Genomic DNA, 22,136 nt, shown 5'->3' with positions numbered 1-22,136 from the left:
CTGTCTACCTGTGACTCCACTTGCAAGGAACTATGAACCTGCATTCCATGGTCTCTTTGTTCAGCAACACTCCTGAGGACCTTACCATTAAGTGTATAAGTCTTGCCCTGATTTGCCTTTCCAAAATACAACAGCTCACATTTATCCAAATTAAACTCTAATTTCCACTCCTCAGTCTATTGGTTTTCTGCAAACTCCTTTAAGGATTAAAAGCACAGATTTAATTGGCGGTTGGGGTTTTGTCACCACTAGACATGTATGGCATGTCTGACAAAATCTGACCACATTTTTATCTTATCCTGGCTGGTAAAAATGTTTTCATAGTTTACGTTGTCTTTCTCTAATGTCTAGTGGTCATCTTCCAGATGTGCTAGTCATCGCCTAGAACCAGGGTTCACAGACTAAGGATAAGGGATGTAGACCAGAAATTGACTTTTTCACCCAGAGTGTAGTGAGTTTGTGGAACTATCAGTCACAGGAGACAGATGAAACCAAAACCTTACAGACTTTCAAGAAAGATGTAGATATTGTTCTTAGGATGAAACAGATCAAAGGACATGGAGAGAAAGCAGAATCTTTGGACTCTGGAACTGTGCCTATGGTTGGAGAGTCGCTATTGTAACCCACTATTTAAGAACAAAGAAGGACTCTGTTCGGCAACACTTTCCATGACCTTACCATTAAGTGTGTAAGAGCTGCCCTGATTTGTCGTACCAAAATGCAACAACTCACATTTATCTAAATTAAACTCCATCTGCCACTCCTCAGTCCATTTGCTCATCTGATCAAGGTCCCATTGTACTCTAAGGTAACTTTTTTCACTGTCCACTACACCAGCAATTTTGGTGTCATCTGCAAACTTACTATCCATACCTCCTATATTTGCATCCAAATCATAAATAAATGTCAAAAAGCAGAGGGCCCAACACTGATATCTGTGGCACATTGCTGGTCTCAGGCTTCTAGTCTGAAAAACAACCGTCTACCACCTTCCTCTGACTCCTACCTTCACGATAATTTTGTATCCAAATGGCTAGCTCTCCCTGGATTCCATGTGATCTAACCTTGCTAACCAGCCTACCACGTGGAAGCTTGTTGAATGCCTTGCTGGAATCCACATAGACAACATCCACTGCTCTGCTTTCATCAACCTTTTTATAGCTTGTTCAAAGACTCAGTCAAATTAGTGAGAAATGATTTCCCATGCACAAAGCTATGTTGACTATCCCTCATCAGTCCTTGCCTTTCCATATATGTGTACATCCTGTCCTGCAGAATCCCTACAACAACTTACCCATCACTGACATCAGGCTCATCGGTCTCTTGTTCTCTGGTTTCTCCTTACCATTTTTGTTAAATAATATCACCACATTAGCCAACCTTCATTCTTCCAGCACCTCACCCGTGGTTATCAATGATACAAATAGCTCAGCAAGGGACCCAGCAATCACTTACCTAGCTTCCCACAAATTTCTGGGGTACACCTGATCAGTCCTGGGGATTTACCTGTCTTTATGTGTTTTAAGACATCCAGTATCTTCTCCTCTGTATTATGGACACTTTTCAAGGCATCACTCTTTATTCCTGCAAGTTTTCTAACTTCCATATCTTTCTCCACAGTAATATCTGACTTGAAATATTTGTTTGGTGAATCACTCATTTTTTGCAGTTCCACACATTGACGGCCTTCCTGATCTTTAAGGGGCCCTATTCTCTCATATCCACTTTTGGCCCTCCTGATTTCCCTCTTGAATATACTCCTACTGTCCTTATACTCCTCTAGGGATTCATTCGATCTCAGCTGTCCATATCTGACAAATGCCTCCTTTTTCTTGACAAAAGTGTCAATTTCTCCAGTCATCCATCATTCCCTATTTAAAAAAAATTCTGCTACCTCAGCTAAACTGAGTAAACTAATGTTCCACCACGTTATATTCCATCTGACCAAACCTGTCTCTATCTCTGAACTTCTTTTAATTGTCTTCAGAGTCTACTTTCCTACCTAACTTTGTTTCATTAGTAAACTTGGATACCTTACTCTCAGCTACTTATCTAAGTTATTCATAATAATTGTAAATAGCTTGTGGTAATCCATTAGTTACAACCTACCAAACTAAAAAAGTCTTCTTTATTTCTACTGCCAGTTTTATATACATTACCCAATCCTTAATCCATGATGATACATTACCCAGAGTCCTAATTTTGGATCACTACTTCTTGTTTGGCATATCATCAAATGCTTTTTAAAAATCCAAATACACTGTGTCCACTGTTTCTCCCTTATCTATCTTCCTAGTTACATCTGCAAAAAAAACTCTTAAAAAATATTAAATATGATTTTCCTTTTCCAATATAAATCCATGTTGTCATAACTTTACAGAAAAGAATTGTACCCACTGTTCCATAAGTCATCACAAAATGGATTAATATATATAATGCCAATGAAATCACCAAGACAATATATCTGAATGATTGCTACTTTGGATTTAAACATTTCATACCAGGTTTTCTTCAGTAACAGGAAAAAATCTTTTTTGTAACACATTTAATTTTAACAAAATCAATGAAAAGAAAGCATTCATAATTTATGCAACTTTAACTCTGCCCTTTCTAAACCACAATTATATCCACAGTTAAACATTAATAACGCAGAGAAAAGACAAACAGTTTAACACGTATACTATGGGAGGAAAAGAATATAGACAATAGGGTAAACAAAATTTCAGTGGTCAAAAATCCAGACCATAAGGTGTAAAGATACTTTCCTCACAGTCCTGCATATGTTTGCAGTAATGAGATGCCCCTGGTTACACAATGACTATCATTCTTCACTTTCATGGATGATCAGGTGAACTTAGATTTTCTCTTGTATGAATTCTTTCTTTTAAACTTTCTTGGGTTTTCTGCCTTTCCCACATGGAGAGAGGAGGAGTTTGCTTCAAAGGATTTACAAGGATGTTGCCAGAGTTGGATGGTTTGAGCTACAGAGAGAGGCTGAGTAGGCTGAGGCTATTTTCCCTGGAGTGTCAGAAATTGATGGGTGACCTTTTAAAAGTTTATAAAATAATGAGGGGCATTGATCAGGTGAAGAGTCAAGGTATTTTCCCCAGGGTAGGGGAGTCAAAAACTAGAGGGCACAGGTTTAAGGGTGAGAGGGGAAAAATTTAAAAGGAACCCAAGGGCATCATTTACATGCCAAGGGTGGTGCATGTATGGAATGAGCTGCCCGAGGAAGTGGTGGAGGTAGGTGCAATTACAACATTTAAAAGGCATCTGGATCGGTACATGAGTAAGAAGGGTCTACAGGGATATGGGCCAAATGCTGGCAAATGGGATTAGATCAATTTAAGATATGAACAGGTTGGACTGAAGAGTCTGTTTTCGTGCTGTACATCTTTATGACTTGAAATTTTTAATGTTCTCCAGCTCAACCAGAGGGCTATTGCAAGGCAGAATTTCCTTAACTCGAAAAGTTCTTGGCTGTGTTCAGTCTTGAATTCTCAAAATGTTTGCTTCCAGAAAGCAATATTATATTGTGCAGCTGAACAATTTGTTAACAGTTGATTTTCAAGTTGCAAAGCTTTTCAATTTATTTTCAGTTACTACAGTGCAACTTCCTTTTCAGTGTATAGTCCAAAAAGAAAAGAAAAATGTCATTTCTCTTACATGTTAATTCTTCCCAAAGTGCCTTTCTATCACTAACATTTGTCTATTCAATTTTAGGATAACTGATTGTCAAAGGCTTTGTGAAAGGTCAAAGCCAATGCATTTCCCACCCCTGTAGTTATCTCCTTTAATACCTGAGGGCTCAGGTCACAGTTCCAGGGACTGTCAACTTTGCATCCTGTTAATTTCTCCAATACTATTTCATAACCAATACAAACTTTCTCAAAAACCAAAACAGAAATAGCTGGACAAGCTCAGCAGGTCTGGCAGCGTCTGGTGTCCAGTGACCCATAATGTTAACTCTGCTTTTGCCCCACAGTTGCTGCTAGATCTGCTGAGTTTTTCCAGCTATTTCTGGTTTTCTTCCGGATTTACAGCATCTGCAGTTCTTTGGTTTCTTTCGTTTTTTTGACAAATTCCTCAGATTCCTCATTTTTGTTCAATCACTGGTTCTCAGTCATTTCTGGAATATTCCTTTATGGCTTCAACTGTGAAACATACAAGAGTATTTAGTGAGCCACTTACCCAGCTTATTTCAAAAATGCCTTCCAACCCAAAACTTCTATTACCGAGAAGCACATGGGCTAACAGTTTTTTTATTAGATTAGATTAGATTACATTATAGTGTGGAAACAGGCCCTTCGGCCCAACAAGTCCACACCGACCCACAACCCACCCATACCCCCTACATAACACTACGGGCAATTTAGCATGGCCAATTCACCTGACCTGCACATCTTTGGACTGTGGGAGGAAACCGGAGCACCCGGAGGAAACCCACGCAGACACGGGGAGAATGTGCAAACTCCACACAGTCAGTCGCCCGAGGCGGGAATTGAACCTGGGTCTCCGGTGCTGTGAGGCAGCAGTGCTAACCACTGTACCACCGTGCCGCCCACATTGGATGGGAACACTGCCAATGGTTAGGTTCCGCATCAATGCACATACTATCCTGATTTGGAAATATATCTCTGTTTATTCACTATCGAGGAATAGGGAGAGAGAACAGTTAAATGCGTGGCTACAGGGATGGTGCAGGAGGGAGGGATTCCGGTATTTGGATAACTGGGGTTCTTTCTGGGGAAGGTGGGACCTCTATAAACAGGATGGTCTGCACCTGAACCAGAGGGGCACCAGTATCCTTGGTGGGAGGTTTGCTAGTGCTCTTGGGGGGGGTTTAAACTAACTCTGCAGGGGCATGGGAACCCAGACTGTAGCTTTAGGGTGCAGGACCTGGAGTGTAGGGAGGTTAGGAACATGGCATCATTTTCAAAGGAGGGTGCCTGTAAACAGGGAAGTGGCTTGAAGTGTGTATACTTCAATGCAAGAAGTATACGAAATAAGGTAGGTGAACTTGCAGCGTGGGTTGGTACCTGGGACTTCGATGTTGTGGCTATTACGGAGACATGGCTAGAACAGGGACAGGATTGGCTGTTGCAAGTTCCAGGGTTTAAATGTTTTAGTAGGGTCAGAGGTGGGGGCAAAAGAGGGGGAGGTGTGGCATTGCTTGTCAAAGATAGTATTACAGCTGTGGAAAGGACGATGGATGAAGACTCGCCATCAGAGGTAGTTTGGGCTGAGGTTAGGAATAGGAAAGGTGAGGTCACCCTGTTAGGAGTTTTTTACAGGCCCCCTAATAGTCCTAGAAACGTAGAAGAAAGGATTGCGAGGATGATTCAAGAGAAGAGTGAAAGTAATAGGGTGGTTGTTATGGGGGACTTTAACTTTCCTGATATTGATTGGGAAAGCTATAGCTCAAGTTCGTTAGATGGGTCAGTGTTTGTCCAATGTGTGCAGGAGGGTTTCCTGACACAATATGTGGATAGGCCAACAAGAGGTGAGGCCATACTGGATTTGGTTCTGGGTAATGAACCAGGCCAGGTGTTAGAATTAGAGGTAGGTGAGCACTTTGGGGACAGTGACCACAATTCGGTGACTTTTACTCTAGTGATGGAGAGGGATAAGAGTGCACTACAGGGCAAGAGTTATAGCTGGGGACAGGGAAATTATGGTGCGGTGAGGCATGACTTAGGATGTGTGGCCTGGAAAAGTAAGCTTCAAGGCAAGGGTGTAATTGATATGTGGAGCTTGTTCAAGGAGCAACTATTGAGTGTCCTTGATAAGTATGTACCCGTCAGGCAGGGAGGAAAGGGTCGTGTGAGGGAGCCGTGGTTTAATAAGGAATTGGAATCCCTTGTTAAATGGAAGAGGGCGGCCTATGTAAAGATGAGGCGTGAAGGTTCAATTGGGGCGATTGAGAGTTATAAGGTAGCCAGGAAGGACCTGAAGAGAGAGCTAAGAGCAGCAAGGAGGGGACATGAAAGGTCCTTAGTTGGTAGGATTAGGGAAAACCCTAAGGCTCTCTATAGGTATGTCAGGAATAAAAGAATGACTAGGGTAGGAATAGGTCCAGTCAAGGATAGTAGTGGGAAGTTGCGTGTGGAGGCTGAAGAGATTGGGGAGACACTGAATGAATACTTTTCGTCAGTATTCACTCAGGAACAGGACATTGTTGTCGATGTGAGTACCGAGTCACAATTAAGTAGAATGGATGGCTTTGAGGTATGTAGAGAAGAGGTGTTGGAAATCCTGGAAAGGGTGAAAATAGATAAGTCCCCTGGGCCTGATGGCATTTATCCTAGGATTCTCTGGGAAGCAAGGGAGGAGATTGCAGAGCCATTGGCCTTGATTTTTATGTCCTCGTTGTCTACAGGAGTAGTGCCAGAAGATTGGAGGCTAGCAAATGTGGTTCCCTTGTTTAAGAATGGGAGTAGGGATAACCCTAGTAACTATAGGCCGGTGAGTCTCACTTCTGTTGTGGGTAAAATCTTAGAGAGAATTGTAAGGGATAGGATTTATGAACATCTGGATAGGAATAATGTGATCAAGGATAGTCAGCATGGTTTTGTGAAGGGCAGGTCGTGCCTCACAAACCTTATTGAATTCTTTGAGAAGGTGACTAAGGAGGTGGACGAGGGGAAAGCAGTAGATGTGGTGTATATGGATTTTAGTAAGGCGTTTGATAAGGTTCCCCATGGTAGACTACTGCAAAAAATACGGAGGTATGGCATTGAGGGTGAGTTGGAGGTTTGGATTAGGAGTTGGCTGGCTGGAAGAAGACAGAGGGTAGTAGTTGATGGCAAAGGTTCATCTTGGAGTGCTGTCAATAGCGGTGTTCCGCAAGGATCTGTTTTGGGACCATTGCTGTTTGTCATTTTTATAAATGACCTGGAGGAGGGGTTAGAAGGTTGGGTGATCAAGTTTGCGGACGATACGAAAGTCGGAGGAGTGGTAGACAGTGAGGAAGGATGTGGCAGGTTACAGCGGGATATTGATAAGCTGCAGAACTGGGCAGAAAGGTGGCAAATGGAGTTCAATGTAGCTAAGTGTGAGGTGATTCATTTTGGTAAGAGTAATAAAAAGATGGGGTACTGGGCTAACGGTCGGATACTTGATAGTGTGGATGAGCAGAAAGATCTTGGTGTCCATGTACACAAATCTTTGAAAGTTGCCACCCAGGTAAATAGTGCGGTGAAGAAGGCATATGGCGTACTGGCTTTTATTGGTAGAGGAATTGAGGTCCAGAGTACTGAGGTAATGTTGCAGTTGTATAAGACTCTGGTGCGGCCGCATCTGGAGTATTGTGTGCAGTTTTGGTCCCCATACTATAGGAAGGATGTGGAGGCACTGGAACGGGTGCAGAGGAGGTTTACCAGGATGATGCCTGGTATGGTAGGAAGATCGTAAGAGGAAAGACTGAGACACTTGGGGCTGTTTTCATTAGAGAAAAGAAGGTTTAGGGGTGACTTGATAGAGGTGTACAAGATGATTAGGGGTTTAGATAGGGTCGACAGTGAGAATCTTTTTCCACGTATGGAGTCAGCTATTACAAGGGGGCATAGCTTTAAATTAAGGGGGGGTAGGTATAGGACAGATGTTAGGGGTAGGTTCTTTACTCAGCGAGTCGTGAGTTCATGGAATGACCTGCCAGTAGCAGTGGTGGACTCTCCTTCATTATGGGCATTTAAACGTGCATTGGATAGGCATATGGAGGATAGTGGGCTAGTGTAGGTTAGGTGGGCTTGGATCGGTGCAACATCGAGGGCCAAAGGGCCTGTACTGCGCTGTATTCTTCTATGTTCTATGTTCCATCACGCGAGCAGGTTCTTAGTGAATGCAAATTTCATCATTTGCCACAGCAGGATTGCAAACCTACGTCTCAAGAGTCTCTGGACTGATAATTGAGTGATAATACCACTCAGCTTGGCCATCACCTTCCTCCTGTCATTGGTTCAGAATCCTGGAGCTCCCTTCCAACAGCTGTATGTTGATATAGCATCTAGTTAAACAGATGATTGTAGTTATTTGATAAATTAATAAATAGACAGATATAAAGGAATGTACTGCTGTTGCATAGCAGTAATATGGGTATTTTTACAAAAGCAAGGGATTTACAATCTCCTCAGTTCAGTATCCTGACCCTGACCCTGCCGTAGCCAGTACATTGTGTACATGTAGCATGTAAATAATAGATAACGCGGTATAAAGGGGGTCAGCATTGCCCGTATCAGGCTTTGCTTGATAATGGTTCAGTAACCACATGGGTGTTCTTCCTGGTGGTGGAAGTATAGAATGAAGTTCTTGCATAAAACAAATAATCGAAAAGGGGAACTGGGTCTCAGAGTCTTCTCAAAAAAAAAACCCAAAGTGTCAGAGAGTCTCCTCTCTAGGGACTGGCTCTGAGCTAGCTGGTCAGAGTCCATGTACTGTGTGGAGTTGCTGTTCACGCCACAAAGAACAAAGAAAATTTACAGCCCAAGAACAGGCCCTTCAGCCCTCCAAGCCTGTGCCGATCCAAGTATACTGTCTAAACCTATCGCCCAATTCATAACCATCTGTATCCCTCTCCTCCCCACCTATTCATGCATCTGTCCAGATGCATCTTAAATGAATCTACCGTGCCTGCCTCTACCACTTCTGCTGGCAACGCATTCCAGACACCCACCACCCTGTGTTATTTAGATCCGGTTTGTGACTGTGCGCTGTTGCTGCCTGGGCTCTGCCATGAAAAAAATGAAGCGAAACAGGTACACACAGTGATTTGGGGAAAATATAGATAAGGGACATAAAAGGGAAAAGAAGAGGGGAACAGGAGAGTTTTGTGGCACTGTGATAGTATTCCGACCACTGGACCAGCAGGCCCAGGTTCAAGTCCCACCTGCACCAGTGGTGTGTGATAACATCTCTGAACAGGATGTTTAGAAAAATAGGTTAACTAAAGAAAAAAAAGCAGACCTTTGAGTCCTTTTGTGGCATAATAGCAGTGTTCCTACCCCTGGATCATGAGGCCTTGGTTCAAGTCTCTCCTGCTGCAGAGGTGTGTAGTAATATCTCTGAACATTTGAATTGAAATATAGATTAATTTTTTTTTTAATTTATAAAGCAGACCCTCCAGGTACTAGTTTTAAAAAGTGTAAGGAAGAACAGGGGATTTGTGTGGCACTGTGGCAATATCCTTACCTCTGAGCCAGTGGCCTGGGTTCAAACCGCACCTGCTCCAGAGCTGTGTAAGAACATTTCTGAGTAGGTTGATTAAAAGATACAGAATATAAAGTTGAACAGGATTTGGTGATGGGGAAAAAAATGTTCAGTTGTATGTAAGACTTCTGGATATATAAACAAAAATAATAGGGAACAGATTGAACTGATGTGAGGAAGGCGCTGTAAGACTGAGTAGTTAAGAAACTCTATGTAGTAAGAAAGGTTGCTGTCTCACTGACTTGCCTGGATCTGAATTGACATTGGTTGCAGAGAATGGTTGCCTAAAGATATTTAGAAACTGAGTGTTCTTTTTAGATAAATGATTGTAATTTTGAGAAGAACGGCTGGAACCAAATGTAAAATATTAGGATATGGTTTCCTGCTGATGTTCAGTGAAGCTGAATTTTATGATTAATGAAAAAGTGAAGTGAATATGTAGATACAGGTTACCAAACAAAACATTAAAACCTCACATTGGTACTTCCTACTAGAAGCAGCATCGAGTAGTGAAATATTCTCAGAATTAGAAGCTCAACAACTGGATACTAAGGAGGGTTTGGATATTCTATCAAAATAAGAAAGATGACAGATAAAATACATAGAGGTGTGGTCAAATTTTGATGAATTTAGAAAGCAGATTAGATATTCTATGGAAGGATATGTAATGGAAAGCAGCAAACTATATGCAAAATGGCAGAAAATTTACTTGGAAAGTCCTAATTCAATGTGTGTCGTTAAATAATCAGATTGTGCTAAGGTGTGATTATAAGTGGGTTCCGAATATTAACTGGAGTTAAATTTTCAGAAAGAAATACACTTTTAGAATAGATACCAGGCATAGATTCTGAGGCAAATGAAATAGTTCTTCAGAGGCCAGCATCCCATCACCAATCACCCTTTATTTATGAATGTACAACAGCACTCAAGATCATCTGAGATGTTCAGCACTTCATAGATAAGAGTTTTAGTGAGGTGGTCACACCTAAGGTGAATGCAGAGAGTAGCTGGGTGACCACTAGGAAAGGCAAAGGACAAGCAGAGAGTGCAAGAATCCCCTGTGGCCATTCCCCTTGAAAGCAGCAGTAGTCAAGTCAGCAGCACTACAACTGCGTCTGAGGCACAGCGGGAAAGAGTAAAGGTGAACAGGACCTTAATGATAGGGGACTTGGATAGTTAGGGGAACAGGCAGGAGATTCTGCGGCTGCAAACACGGATCCAGAATGATCTGTTGCCTCCTGAGTGCCAGGCTCCAGGATGTCTCAGAGCGGCTGCTGAATGTTCTTAAGGGAGAGGGTGAGCAGCCAGAAGTCATTGTGCACGTTTGCACAAATGACCTAGGTAGAAATAGGGATGTGGTCCTGCAGAGTGATCATAAAGAGCTAGGACTAAAGTCAAAAACCAGGACCTAGTTGGTGGTAATGTCTGGATTACTTCCAGTGCCATGTGCTAGTGAGGGCAAGAACAAGATGATATGGTAGATGAATGCGTGGCTAAAGAATTGGTGCAGCGGGTAAGGATTCAGATTTTTAGATCATTGGGGTCTTTTCTGGGGCAGAGGTGATGTATTCAAGAGGGACGGGTTGCATCTGAACTGGAGGGGGACCAATATGTTGGCGACCAGAATTGCTAGTGCTACAAGGGAGGTTTTAAACTAGATTGGCAGGGGGATTGGATCCTCAACAGCAGGGAGGCAAATGCAGGGCTGGAAGAAAATACAGTAATCAGGAATAGTAAAGTGAAGAGACTGGTCAGGCTGGAACACGACAATGAGAAAGGAATGCCTGTTGGATTAATGGAAGAGGGCTGACTGGTAAGGCCGATGACCTCAGGGTGGGTGGATAGGTATGGGGGACTGGGATATTATAGCCATTACAGAAACATTGCTAAAGGAAGAACAGGACTAGCAGCTTAATATGCCAGGGTACAGGTGCTTTAGGTGGTGGAAAGAGGGGACGGGGAGGTGTATTTTTGATTAAGACGAGTATTACAGTATTAGTCAGAGATGAAATAACTGAAGGATCATTAAGTGAGACTTTGTGGGTGGAGCCAAGAAATAAGAAGGGGATGTTACTATAGGCCCCCAAGTAGTCAATGGAATTAAAGGAACAAATATGCCAGGAGATTGGGGAGACTTGTAGGACTAATTGGGTTGTCAGAGTAGGGGATTTTAATTTTCCTGATATACAATGGGACTGCCATAGCATTTAAGGGCTTAGATGAGATGGAATTTAAGTGTGTTCGGAAAAGTTTCGTCAAGCAGTATATAGAGGGTCCTACTCAGGAAGGGGCAAAACTCAACCTACTCTTGGGAAATAGGACAGGACAGGTGACTGAGGTGACAGTAGGGCAGCAGTTTGGGACTAGTGATCACAATTCTATTAATTTTAAAATAGTTATGGAGAGGGACAAAAATGGTCCACAGGTTCAAGTTCTAAATTGGGGCAAGGCAAATTTTGATGGAATGAGACAGAAGCTTGCAGGGATTGATTGGAGTAGTTTGCTTGCAGGCAAAGGGACCTCTGGCAAGGGGGAGACCTTTAAAAGTGAGATAAATAGAGTTCAAGATCTATATGTAACTGTGAGGGTGAAGAGCAAGATTGCCAGGAGTAGGAAGCCCTGGATGGCAAGAGACATTGGGGATTTGACCAGAAAAAAAGGAGGCATGGCTCTGGTTCAGGCAGCTGGGATCAAGGGAATCCTTGGAGGTATATAGGGGATACAGGAGGCTACTGAGAAAGGAAATCAGGAGGACAAAAAGAGGGAACAAGACAGAAGATTAGGGTGAATCCAGAGAGGTGCTTTAATTATATTAAAGAAAAAGAATAACTAGAGACCCCTGAAAGAACAAAGTGGGCATTTATGTGTGGAACCGCAGGAGATGTGGGCGGCACGGTGGCACAGTGGTTAGCACTGCTGCCTCACAGTGCCAGAGACCCGGGTTCAATTCCCGCCTCAGGCGACTGACTGTGTGGAGTTTGCACGTTCTCCCCGTGTCTGCGTGGGTTTCCTCCGGGTGCTCCGGTTTCCTCCCACAGTCCAAAGATGTGCAGGGCCAGGTGAATTGGCCATACTAAATTGCCCGTAGTGTTAGGTAAGGAGTAAATGTAGGGGTATGGGTGGGTTTCGCTTCAGCGGGTCGGTGTGGACTTGTTGGGCCGAAGGGCCTATTTCCACACTGTAATGTAATCTAATCTAATCTAATGTTTCTGAGATGGGTAAAGTCCTCAATGAATATCTGTCTTCTGTGTTTACTGTGGAAAAAGACATGAAGACTTGGGAACTTGGGGAAGTTAGTGATGATATCTTGGGCACAATCTATCTCACAGTAGAGGAGGTGTTGGACTTATTACAATGTATGAAAGTGGATAAAACTCCTGATCCTGACCAGACATATCCAAGAACGCTGCAAGAGTCTAGAGAAGAAACTGTGGGGTCCCTGCACGATACTTTTGCATCATGATTAGCCACAGGTGAGGTCCTGGAAGACTAAAGTGTAGCAAATTTTATGCCCCTATTCAAGAAGGCTGCAAAGAAAACCTTGGAACTATAGACCAGCAAGCCGAACATCTGCAATGGATAAGTTACTTGAGACGTTTCAGAGATATGATACATAAACATTTGGAAAGACAGGGTTTGATTAAGAGCAGTCAGCACGGCTTTGTGCATGGGAGATCATGCCTCACAAATTTGATCGAATTCTTTGATGAAGTAACCAGGAAGGTTGATAAGGGCAGGGTGGTAGACATAATCTATATGGATTTCAGTAAGGCCTTTGATAAGGTTCCACATGGGAGGCTGTTCTGGAAGGTTAGATGGCATGGAATCCAGGGGAAGCTGGCAAATTGGGTACACAATTGGCGTGATGGTAGGAAGCAGAAGGTGATAATGGAAGGATGCTTATTGGACTGGAGGCCTATGATTAGTGGAGTGCCTCAGGTGTCAGTGCTGGACCCATTGCTGTTTGTTATCCATATCAATGATTTGGATGAGAATGTACAAGGCACGATTAGTAAGTTTGCAGGTGACACTAAAATAGGTGGTATTATGGACAGTCAGGAAGGTTCTCAGAAATTGCAGCAGGACCTTGAACAGCTGGGGAAGTGGGCCGAGAAACAGCAAATGGAGTTTAATTTAGGTAAGTGTGAGGTCTTGCATTTTGGAAAGTCAAATCAAGGTTGGAGTTTCATGGTGAATGGTAGGGCCGTAAGGGGTGTAGTGGAACAGAGGGACCTTGGAGTTCAGGTGCACAGTTCCCTGAAAGTGGAATCACAGGTAGACAGGGCAGTGAAGAACGCTCTTGGCACTGTGGCCTTCATCAGTCAGTGCACTGAGTATAGAAGTTGGGAAGTTATGTTGCAGTTGTACAGGATATTGGTGAGGCCGCAGTTAGACTATTGTATTCCGTTTTGGTCTCCTTGCTAAAGGAAGGACGTCATTAAACTGGAAAGAGTGCAGAAGAAACTTACAAGGATGTTGCCAGGAGTCAAGGGCCAGGAGGTATGGGGAGAAGCTGGACAAACTAAGACCTTTTTCTTTAGAGCGTTGGAGACTGAGGAGGATCCTTATAGAAATGTATAAGATCATGAGAGGCATGGATAGGGTGAATGCACTCAGTCTTTTTCCCAGGGTTGGGGAATTGAGGACTAGATGGCATCAGTTTATGGTTAGAGGGGAAAGAATAAAAGGGAACTTGAAGGGCAACCTTTTTACATAGAGGGTGGTACACATATGGAATGAGCTGCCAGCAAAAGTGGTTGAGGTGGGTACATTAACAACATTTAAAATGCCTTTGGACAAATACATGGATAGGAAAGATTTAGAAGGATATGGGCCAAGTGCAGGGAAATGGGGTTAGCATAGGTGGACATTTTGAGGCAGAAATTCAGGGAGCTAGGATGGAAGCTTAGATCTAGGACAAACAGAGTTGTTTTCTCTGGTTTACTGCCGGTGCCACGTGCTAGTGAGGTGAGGAGTAGGGAGAGAAAGGAGTTGAACACGTGGCTACAGGGATGGTGCAGGAAGGAGGTTGCGGGTTTTGGGATAATTGGAGCTCTTTCTGAGGTAGATGGGACCTCTACAAGCAGGATGGTCTTCATCTAAACCAGAGGGGTACCAATATTCTGAGTGGGAAATTCGCTAAAGCTATTAAGGTGGATTTAAACTAATACAGCAGGGCGATTGGAACCAAAATTGTAGGACAGGTACAGAAGAGGATAAGAGTAGGGAGTTCCCAAATCAAGTATCTGACACTGGCAAGCGAGAATCTGGTTTGAAGTGTGTGTACTTCAACGCGAGTACCATCTGAAATAAAGTGGGTGAACTGGCAGCATGGGTTGGTTCCTGGGACTTCAATGTTGCGGCCATTACGGAGACATGGATAGAGCAGGGACAGGAATGGCTGTTGCAGGTTCCAGGATTCAGATGGTTCAGTAAGAACAGAGAAGATGGTAAAAGAGGGGGAGGTGTGGCATTGTTGATCAGGGACAATATTACAGTTGTAGGAAGGAAGTTTGGGGACCCGTTCACTGAGGTATTTTGGGCTGAAGAAGTCACTATGCTGGGAGTTTTCTATAGGCCTCCGAAAAGTCCCAGAGATGTAGAGGAAAGGATAGCAAAGATGATTCTCGATAGGAGTGAGAGTGCCAGGGTAGTTGTCATGGGGGACTTCAGTTATCCAAATATTGACTGGGATCACTACAGTACGAGTACTATAGATGGGTCAGTTTTTGTCCAGTGTGTGCAGGAGGGCTTCCTGACACAGTATGTAGACAGGCCTACAAGGGGCGAAGCCACTTTAGATTTAGTACTGAGTAACGAGCCTGGCCAGGTGTTAGATTTGGAAGTGGGTGAGCACTTTGGAGACAGCGATCACAATTCTGTCAGGTTTACTTTAGTGATGGAAAGGTGTACTCCACCGAGCAAGAGTTACAACTGGGGGAAGGGAAATTACAATGCAATTAGGAAAGATTTAGGAAGCGTAGAATGGGGAAGGAAACTGCAGGGGATGAGCACATTAAAAGTGTGGAGCTTATTCAAGGAGAAGCTCCTGTGTGTCCTAGATGTACCTGTCAGGCAGGGAGGAAGATATAGAATGCGTGAGCCGTGGTTTACTAAGGAAGTGGAATCCCTGGTCAAGAAGAAGAAGAAGAAGACTTATGTTAGGGATAAAATGTGAAAACTCAGTTAGGGCGCTTGAGGGTTACAAGGAAGTCAGGAAAGACCTAAAAAGAGAGCTCAGAAGAGAGCTAGGGTGGCACGGTGGCACTGCTGCCTCACAGCGCCAGAGATCCGGGTTCAATTCCCGCCTCAGGCGACTGACTGTGTGGAGTTTGCACATTCTCCCCGTGTCTGCGTGGGTTTCCTCCCACAGTCCAAAGATGTGCAGGTCAGGTGAATTGGCCATGCTAAATTGCCCGTAGTGTTAGGTAAGGGGTAGATGTAGGGGTATGGGTGGGTTGCGCTTCGGCGGGTCGGTGTGGACTTGTTGGGCCGAAGGGCCTGTTTCCACACTGTAAGTAATCTAATCTAAAAAAAAAGAGCCAGGAGGAGACATGAGAAGTTGTTGACGGATAGGATCAGGGTTAACCCTAAGGCTTTCCAGAGGTATGTCAGGAATAAAAGAATGACGAGAGTTAAATTAGGGCCAATCACGGATAATAGTGGGAAGCACTAAATAAATACTTTTCGACAGTGTTCACTATAAAAAATGAAACTGTTGGCGATGAAGATACAGAGATACTTGCATCTCGACTAGAAGAGATTGAGGTTCACAAGGAAGAGGTATTAGAAATACTGCAGAGTATGAAAATAGACAAGTCCCCTGGGCCGAATGGGATCTATCCTAGGATCCTCTGGGAAGCAAAGGAAGAGATTGCCGAGCCTTTGGCATTGATCTTCAAATCATCATTGTCTACAGGAATACTGCCTGAGGACTGGAGGATAGCAAATGTGGTTCCCTTGTTCAAAAAGGGTAGTAGAGACAACCCTGGTAATTACAGACCAGTGAGTCTCACTTCAGTTGTTGGTAAGATGTTGGAAAAGGTTATAAGAGATAGGATTTATAACCATCCAGAAAAGAATAATCAGATCAGGGACAGTCAGCACGGTTTTGTGAAGGATAGGTTGTGCCTAACGAATCTTATTGAATTTTTTAATAAAGTGACCAAACAGGTAGATGAGTGTAAACTGGTTGATGTGATGCATATGGATTTCAGCAAGGCGTTCGATAAGGTTTCCCACAGTAGGCTAATATACAAAATGTGGAGGAATGGGATTGTGGGAGACATAGCAGTTTGGATCAGTAATTGGCTTGCTGAAAGAAAACAGAGGGTTGTAGTTGATGGAACTTGTTCATCTTGGTGTCCAGTTACAAGCGGCGTACCGCAAGGGCCGGTGTTGGGTTCACTGCTGTTCGTCATTTTTATAAATGACCTGGATGAGGGCTTAGAAGGGTGGGTTAGTAATTTGCGGACAACATTAAGGTCGGTAGAGTTGTGGATAGTGACGAAGGATGTAGTAGGTTGCAGAGAGACATAGATAGGATGCAGAGCTGGGCTGAGAGGTAGCAAATGGAGTTTAATGTGGATAAGTGTGAGGTGATACAGTTTGGACGGAGTAATCGAAATGCAAAGTACTGGGCTAATGGTAAGATTCTTGGGAGTGCAGATGAGCAGAGAGATCTCGATGTCCATGTACACAGATCCCTGAAAGTTGCTACCCAGATTGACAGGGTTGTTAAGAAGGCATAGAGTGTTTTGGCCTTTATTAATAGAGGGATTGAGTTCCGGAACCAGGAGGATATGCTGCAGCTGTACAAAGCTCTGGTACGGCCACACTTGGAGTATTGTGTACAGTTCTGGTCACTGCATTATAAGAAGGATATGGAAGCTTTGGAAAGAGTGCAGAGGAGATTTACTAGGATGTTGCCTGGTATGGAGGGACTGTCTTAAGAGGAAAGGCTGAGAGCCTTGAGGCTGTTCTCGTTAGAGAGAAGGTTGAGAGGTGACTTAATAGAGACATACAAGATAATCAGAGGGTTAGATAGGGTGGACAGGGAGAGCCTTTTTCCAAGTATGGGAACGGCAAATACGAGGGGACACAACTTTAAAGTGAGGGGAGATAGGTATAAGACAGATGTCAGAGGTAGTTCCTTTACTCAGAGAGTAGTAAGGGTGTGGAATGCTTTGCCTGCAATGGTAGTAGATTCGCCAAGTTTAAGTGCATTTAAGTCATCATTGGGCAGGCATATGGACGTACATGGAATAGTGTAGATGGGATTAGCTTCAGATTAGTATGACAGGGCGGCGCAACATCGAGGGCCGAAGGAGCTGTACTGCGCTGTAATGTTCTATGTTCTGTTTTGGGCAGCGTGGACCAGTTTGGGCCAAAGGGCCTGTCTCAGTGCTGTAGGACTCTGTGACTCTGTGACACTGCGCCACTGCCATTCACTGAGTCAAACATTCAGCAACTCAATATCAGTGACAGTCACCCTTGTTGTGTTGGGCCAATACTACTGTTATCGGACAAGCCAAACAGAGAACAGCCAGGGAATTCCTAGAGGCATGGCACTCATCCACTGATTCAATCAACAAGCACATCGACCTGGACCCAATATACCGGCCACTGCAGCGGACAGCTGGAACTGACAACCAGAAGCGGCAGATACAAATCACTATAAATGCCGGAGGAAACATCACAGAAGCGCTTCACAGCACTAAAGATGTCACCTAGACAGGGGACGAAACGTCTGCAACACAAATTTCCAGCTCGGCGAACAGAACCACAACAACGAGCACCTGAGCTACAAATCTTCTCCCAAACTTTGAACATTCACCCTTTTTTGTCAACCAGGGCTCCCTGATTTTGCACCTTTCAAATGGTCCACATACTTATTCAGGGCATTCACGCATACCCAAACTTTATAAGTTACTGGTCCTGATCTCATGTTGACCATGCCTTTTACATGATTCTTACACCAAACCACCATTCTCCTGCATTAAACTGTTTCTCCTGCTTGGTGGAGTCTTTGGTTCTGCATTGGAGTTTATGATGCCATTTCACCCTCCCCCAGGATCTAAGAAGATCAGACTTCACCTGTGCAGAGTCTTCTATCTATTAGCAACTCTGCTGGAGCTATCCCAATAGTTTCATATGGGGTGGCCCTATAATCAGACAAGAACTATGACTTAGGCAAAATGAGGACTGCAGATGCTGGAGTTCAGAGTCAAGATTAGAGTGGTGCTGGAAAAGCACAGCAGGTCAGGCAGCATCTGAGGGATAGGAAAATTGATGTTTCGGGCAAAAGCCCTTCATCAGGAATAAAGGCTTTTTCCTGAAACGTCGATTTTCCTAATTCTCGGATGCTGTAAGAACTGTGACATATTGATATCCAGTGAGGCTGCAGGGTCTTCCTTCAGTTCAGGCTTGAAAATTTAGACTGCTGTTTCTGCCAGGCCATTGGACGATGCATGATATGGAACTGTCTCAGCCGTCAATTCCATTTGATTTGAAGAAGTAATTAAAGTCCCTGCTGGTAAATAATGGCTCATTATCTGTGACCAATACCTCCGGGACTCTGTATGTTGCATAAGAGGTGTATAATTTTCCTATCATTGCTCCAGTGTTTGATGAATGGATGCCCACTTTGAGTGGGCATCTACAATGACTAAATATATTGAACTCTTGAAAAGACTTGCATGGTCGACTTGCAACCGAGTCCGTGGGTGAGAGGAATCTGCTGGCAGTAATTTTTGTCCTTGTTGACACTGGACACTGTCCCACTAAAGCAGCTATGTCTGTGTCCAAGCTTGGCCACTAGACATACCTCCCCACCAACATTTTCATTTTGGAGCTCCGTGGATGTTCTTGGTAGAGTTCAAGGACAATCACTCTTGCTCCCCATAACAATAAGTCATCTACTGTGAGCTGGTCTCTCTGGTCCAAAAATGATTCAATTTAGCTGCAACAGCCCTTTTGTTTCCCCCAGTAATGTTAATGGTTTCAGTTTGGAAAGGACAGGATCTTTTTGTGTCCAAGGTCTGATATTGTTAGCTGTGACAGGTAACACGCCCAGAAAATTCAATGCCATGACCAACTCTTCCACTGGCGTACCACGGGTAGTAAATCTGCTAACGGAAGGCAGTCCAATTCATCCACATTCACTACTCAGCCTCCTGGATAGTATCCTAATTTGTAATTTTAAATACTTAATATTATAGCACAGCTGAATGTTGTCTGGACCTGGGCAGCTTTGCCTTTATCTCTTCAAGCAGACCAAGTAGGAGTTTGTGGTCTGTGAGGAACGGCTGTGAGGAACGGCTGAGGATCCTGGGATTGTATTCATTGGAGTCTGGAAGATTAAGGGGAGATCTAATAGAAACTTACAAGATAATACATGGCTTGGAAAGGGTGGACGCTAGGAAATTGTTTCCGTTAGGTGAGGAGACTAGGACCCGTGGACACAGCCTTAGAATTAGAGGGGGTAAATTCAGAACAGAAATGCAGAGACATTTCTCCAGCCAGAGAGTGGTGGAATTCATTGCCACAGAGTGCACTGGAGGCTGGGACGCTAAATGTCTTCAAGGCAGAAATTGATAAATTCTTGATGTCACAAGGAATTAAGGGCTATGGGGAGAATGCAGGTAAGTGGAGTTGAAATGCCCATCAGCCAATGGGCCGAATGGCCTTACTTCCGCTCCTATGTCTTATGGTCTTATTATCATGAATTTTTGCTCATAAAGATATTGGTGGAACTTGCTGACTCTAAAATGATTGCTACTCCTCTTTCTATTTGGGCATATTTATACTTCGTATTAGCCAAAGTTCTGGATGCATAAGCCGTTGAGCGTTTCTCTCTGGTATTAGCTAATACCACCCCAGTGCCATACTGGGAGGCATCACATGTCAATATCAGATCTTTCCTGGGATCTTGCCAACACATTAGAAGACAATAGTTGTTTCTTTACTTCATCAAGAACTAGGGCCTATCCATGACACCAATTCCAAGGTTGATTATGTTTTAGAGATTTATGCAATAATACCAGGATGGCTGACAGCTTGTGTATCAACTTTCCGCAATAATTTAGCAGACTCAGAATGAGAAAAGCTCCTGGATGGATGTGGGGCCGTGGCAGTTTGATCTCCCTCACTTTATTTTCCAATGGGTATAACCTGGTCTTACACGTTTTTCCCTTCCTAGGTATATGCCTGTGTTGAAAAATGCCATAGGACTACATTCAAGTTCTCTAAGAGTTCTTTATTAATCTTTCCTGTTATTAGGATGCCATCTAAGTAAATCGCAACCTTCGATAGACCTTGCAAAACATTCTCTTTCGTCTACTGAAAAATTGAACGAGCTGACAATATACCAAATGGCAGTCTTGTATATTGGTACAAGATCTTTATAGGTATTAATTGGAACATACTTCTTAGAATTCTTATCTAAATACAATTGCAAGTAAGTATGGCTCATGTTATGCTTCATGAAAGACACATCTCCTGCCAGCGCTTGTGCAAATCCTCTATCCAAGGGATTGGGGGTATTTATACAATTGAGAAAAAAAGATTTACTGTTTGTTTAAAATCCCTGCAAAGACAAACTGACCTGTTAGGCTTCAAAATTGGTATGACCAGTGCTGCCCATTCTGCAAATTGAATTGGTTTGATGATTCCTTCACATTGCTGTATTCTGAGTTCTGCTTTTACTTTTGCCTGTAAAGCAAATGGCACTGGTCAGGCCTTGCGGAATCTCTGAAGTGCTTCCTGGTCAACATGCAAAGTTGCTATGGCTCCTCTGATAATCCCTCTACCTTCCTGGGAAACTTTTGAGTATTTAATTAGGATTTCACTCACAGGCAGCCATTTACTAATTGAAAAATGTTAAGCTATTCTAGGTGAATCTCTTGTAACCAACTTCATCCCATCAAGCCTGGGCCGAGCCTTTTACTACATTCACTAGTATGTGAACTAGCTACTTTTCATAAGCGACCAGAACAGACATTGTACTTTTAATCTACAAAGGTTCCCCTTTATAAGTTCTCATCCTAGCTGAAGTTTTGTGCAAATTTAACACTGGAGTCCACTGTGAACTTTATAAAAACTTGGTTCTGCAATCACTGATACAGCCATGCCAGTATCTACCTCCATTTTAGAATCAGATGGCCATTCAACCAGACACTTATTTTGATTGGTTCTGATTGATTGCTTAAATATGTAACTATTTCAAACCAAATGCAGGTGCAGTTTCCAGATGCAGTGAACTCCTGGATATCCTCACAAGCCTACAAGTTAACTTACTCCATCTAAGTCGAGTAGGACTTTGTTGTTGACCTGAATCTTCATAATGACAACAATTACAATGCCTCACAGGACAGGATCCTGAAGAAAATTGTAACTGTTTGGCTGAGACTTGGCTTTGTTTTAGGGTCTAACTGAGGGCCAAACTAGAGTTAGTCCTACAATGTTTCCTGAGTGATGCTTTCAGTTACCTGCATTCAAGCAGTGTTCCCTAAGTTCAGGCGGACTGGCGAGGATGTCCACTTCCGTCTGATTACCTTGCAACTCACCTGCTCCATTTGCTGCATTTTCCAACAATAAAGCCTGTTTGAAGTCCAATTGACCTTTAGCCACTGGGTCATTTTGCATATTCACATCATTAACCCTGCATACTAGACAGTCTCTCAATATTTCATTCAGTGTTAAACCAAAGATCAGGAAGGTGGCCTTTATGTAGAGCCGCAGGAGATAGGGGAGATACTAAACGAGCATTTTACATCAGTATTTACTGTGGAAAAGGATGTGGAAGATATAGAATGTAGGGAAATAGATGGTGACATCTTGAAAAATGTCCATATTACAGAGGAGGAATGTCTTGAAACATAAAAATTGGTAAATCCCCAGGACCTGATCAGGTGTACCTTAGAACTCTGTGG

General features: G+C 43.3%; 1 protein-coding gene across 2 annotated transcripts in view; it reads left to right on the top strand.

Moving 5' to 3' along the window:
- fer1l4 (fer-1 like family member 4) overlaps positions 1-22,136 on the top strand; it is a 368,573-nt gene that overhangs the window by 303,059 nt on the left and 43,378 nt on the right. Inside the window, exon 42 of one of the 2 annotated variants that reach the window (XM_087994631.1) lies at positions 21,442-21,820. The exons of the other annotated variant lie outside the window; for it this stretch is intronic. Within the exon in view, the coding sequence (XP_087850757.1) occupies positions 21,442-21,463 (22 nt within the window). The 3' untranslated portion in view covers positions 21,464-21,820. Of the gene's footprint in view, positions 1-21,441; positions 21,821-22,136 lie in introns of those variants that run through there. 2 annotated transcript variants of the gene reach the window in all.

The sequence above is a fragment of the Chiloscyllium plagiosum genome, unplaced genomic scaffold (genome assembly GCF_037043375.1).
Source record: "Chiloscyllium plagiosum isolate Xiang-an unplaced genomic scaffold, Cpla_swu_hap1 HiC_scaffold_15, whole genome shotgun sequence".
Classification (NCBI taxonomy): Eukaryota; Metazoa; Chordata; class Chondrichthyes; order Orectolobiformes; family Hemiscylliidae; genus Chiloscyllium; species Chiloscyllium plagiosum.
This window is presented reverse-complemented; position numbering and strand designations above follow the sequence as displayed.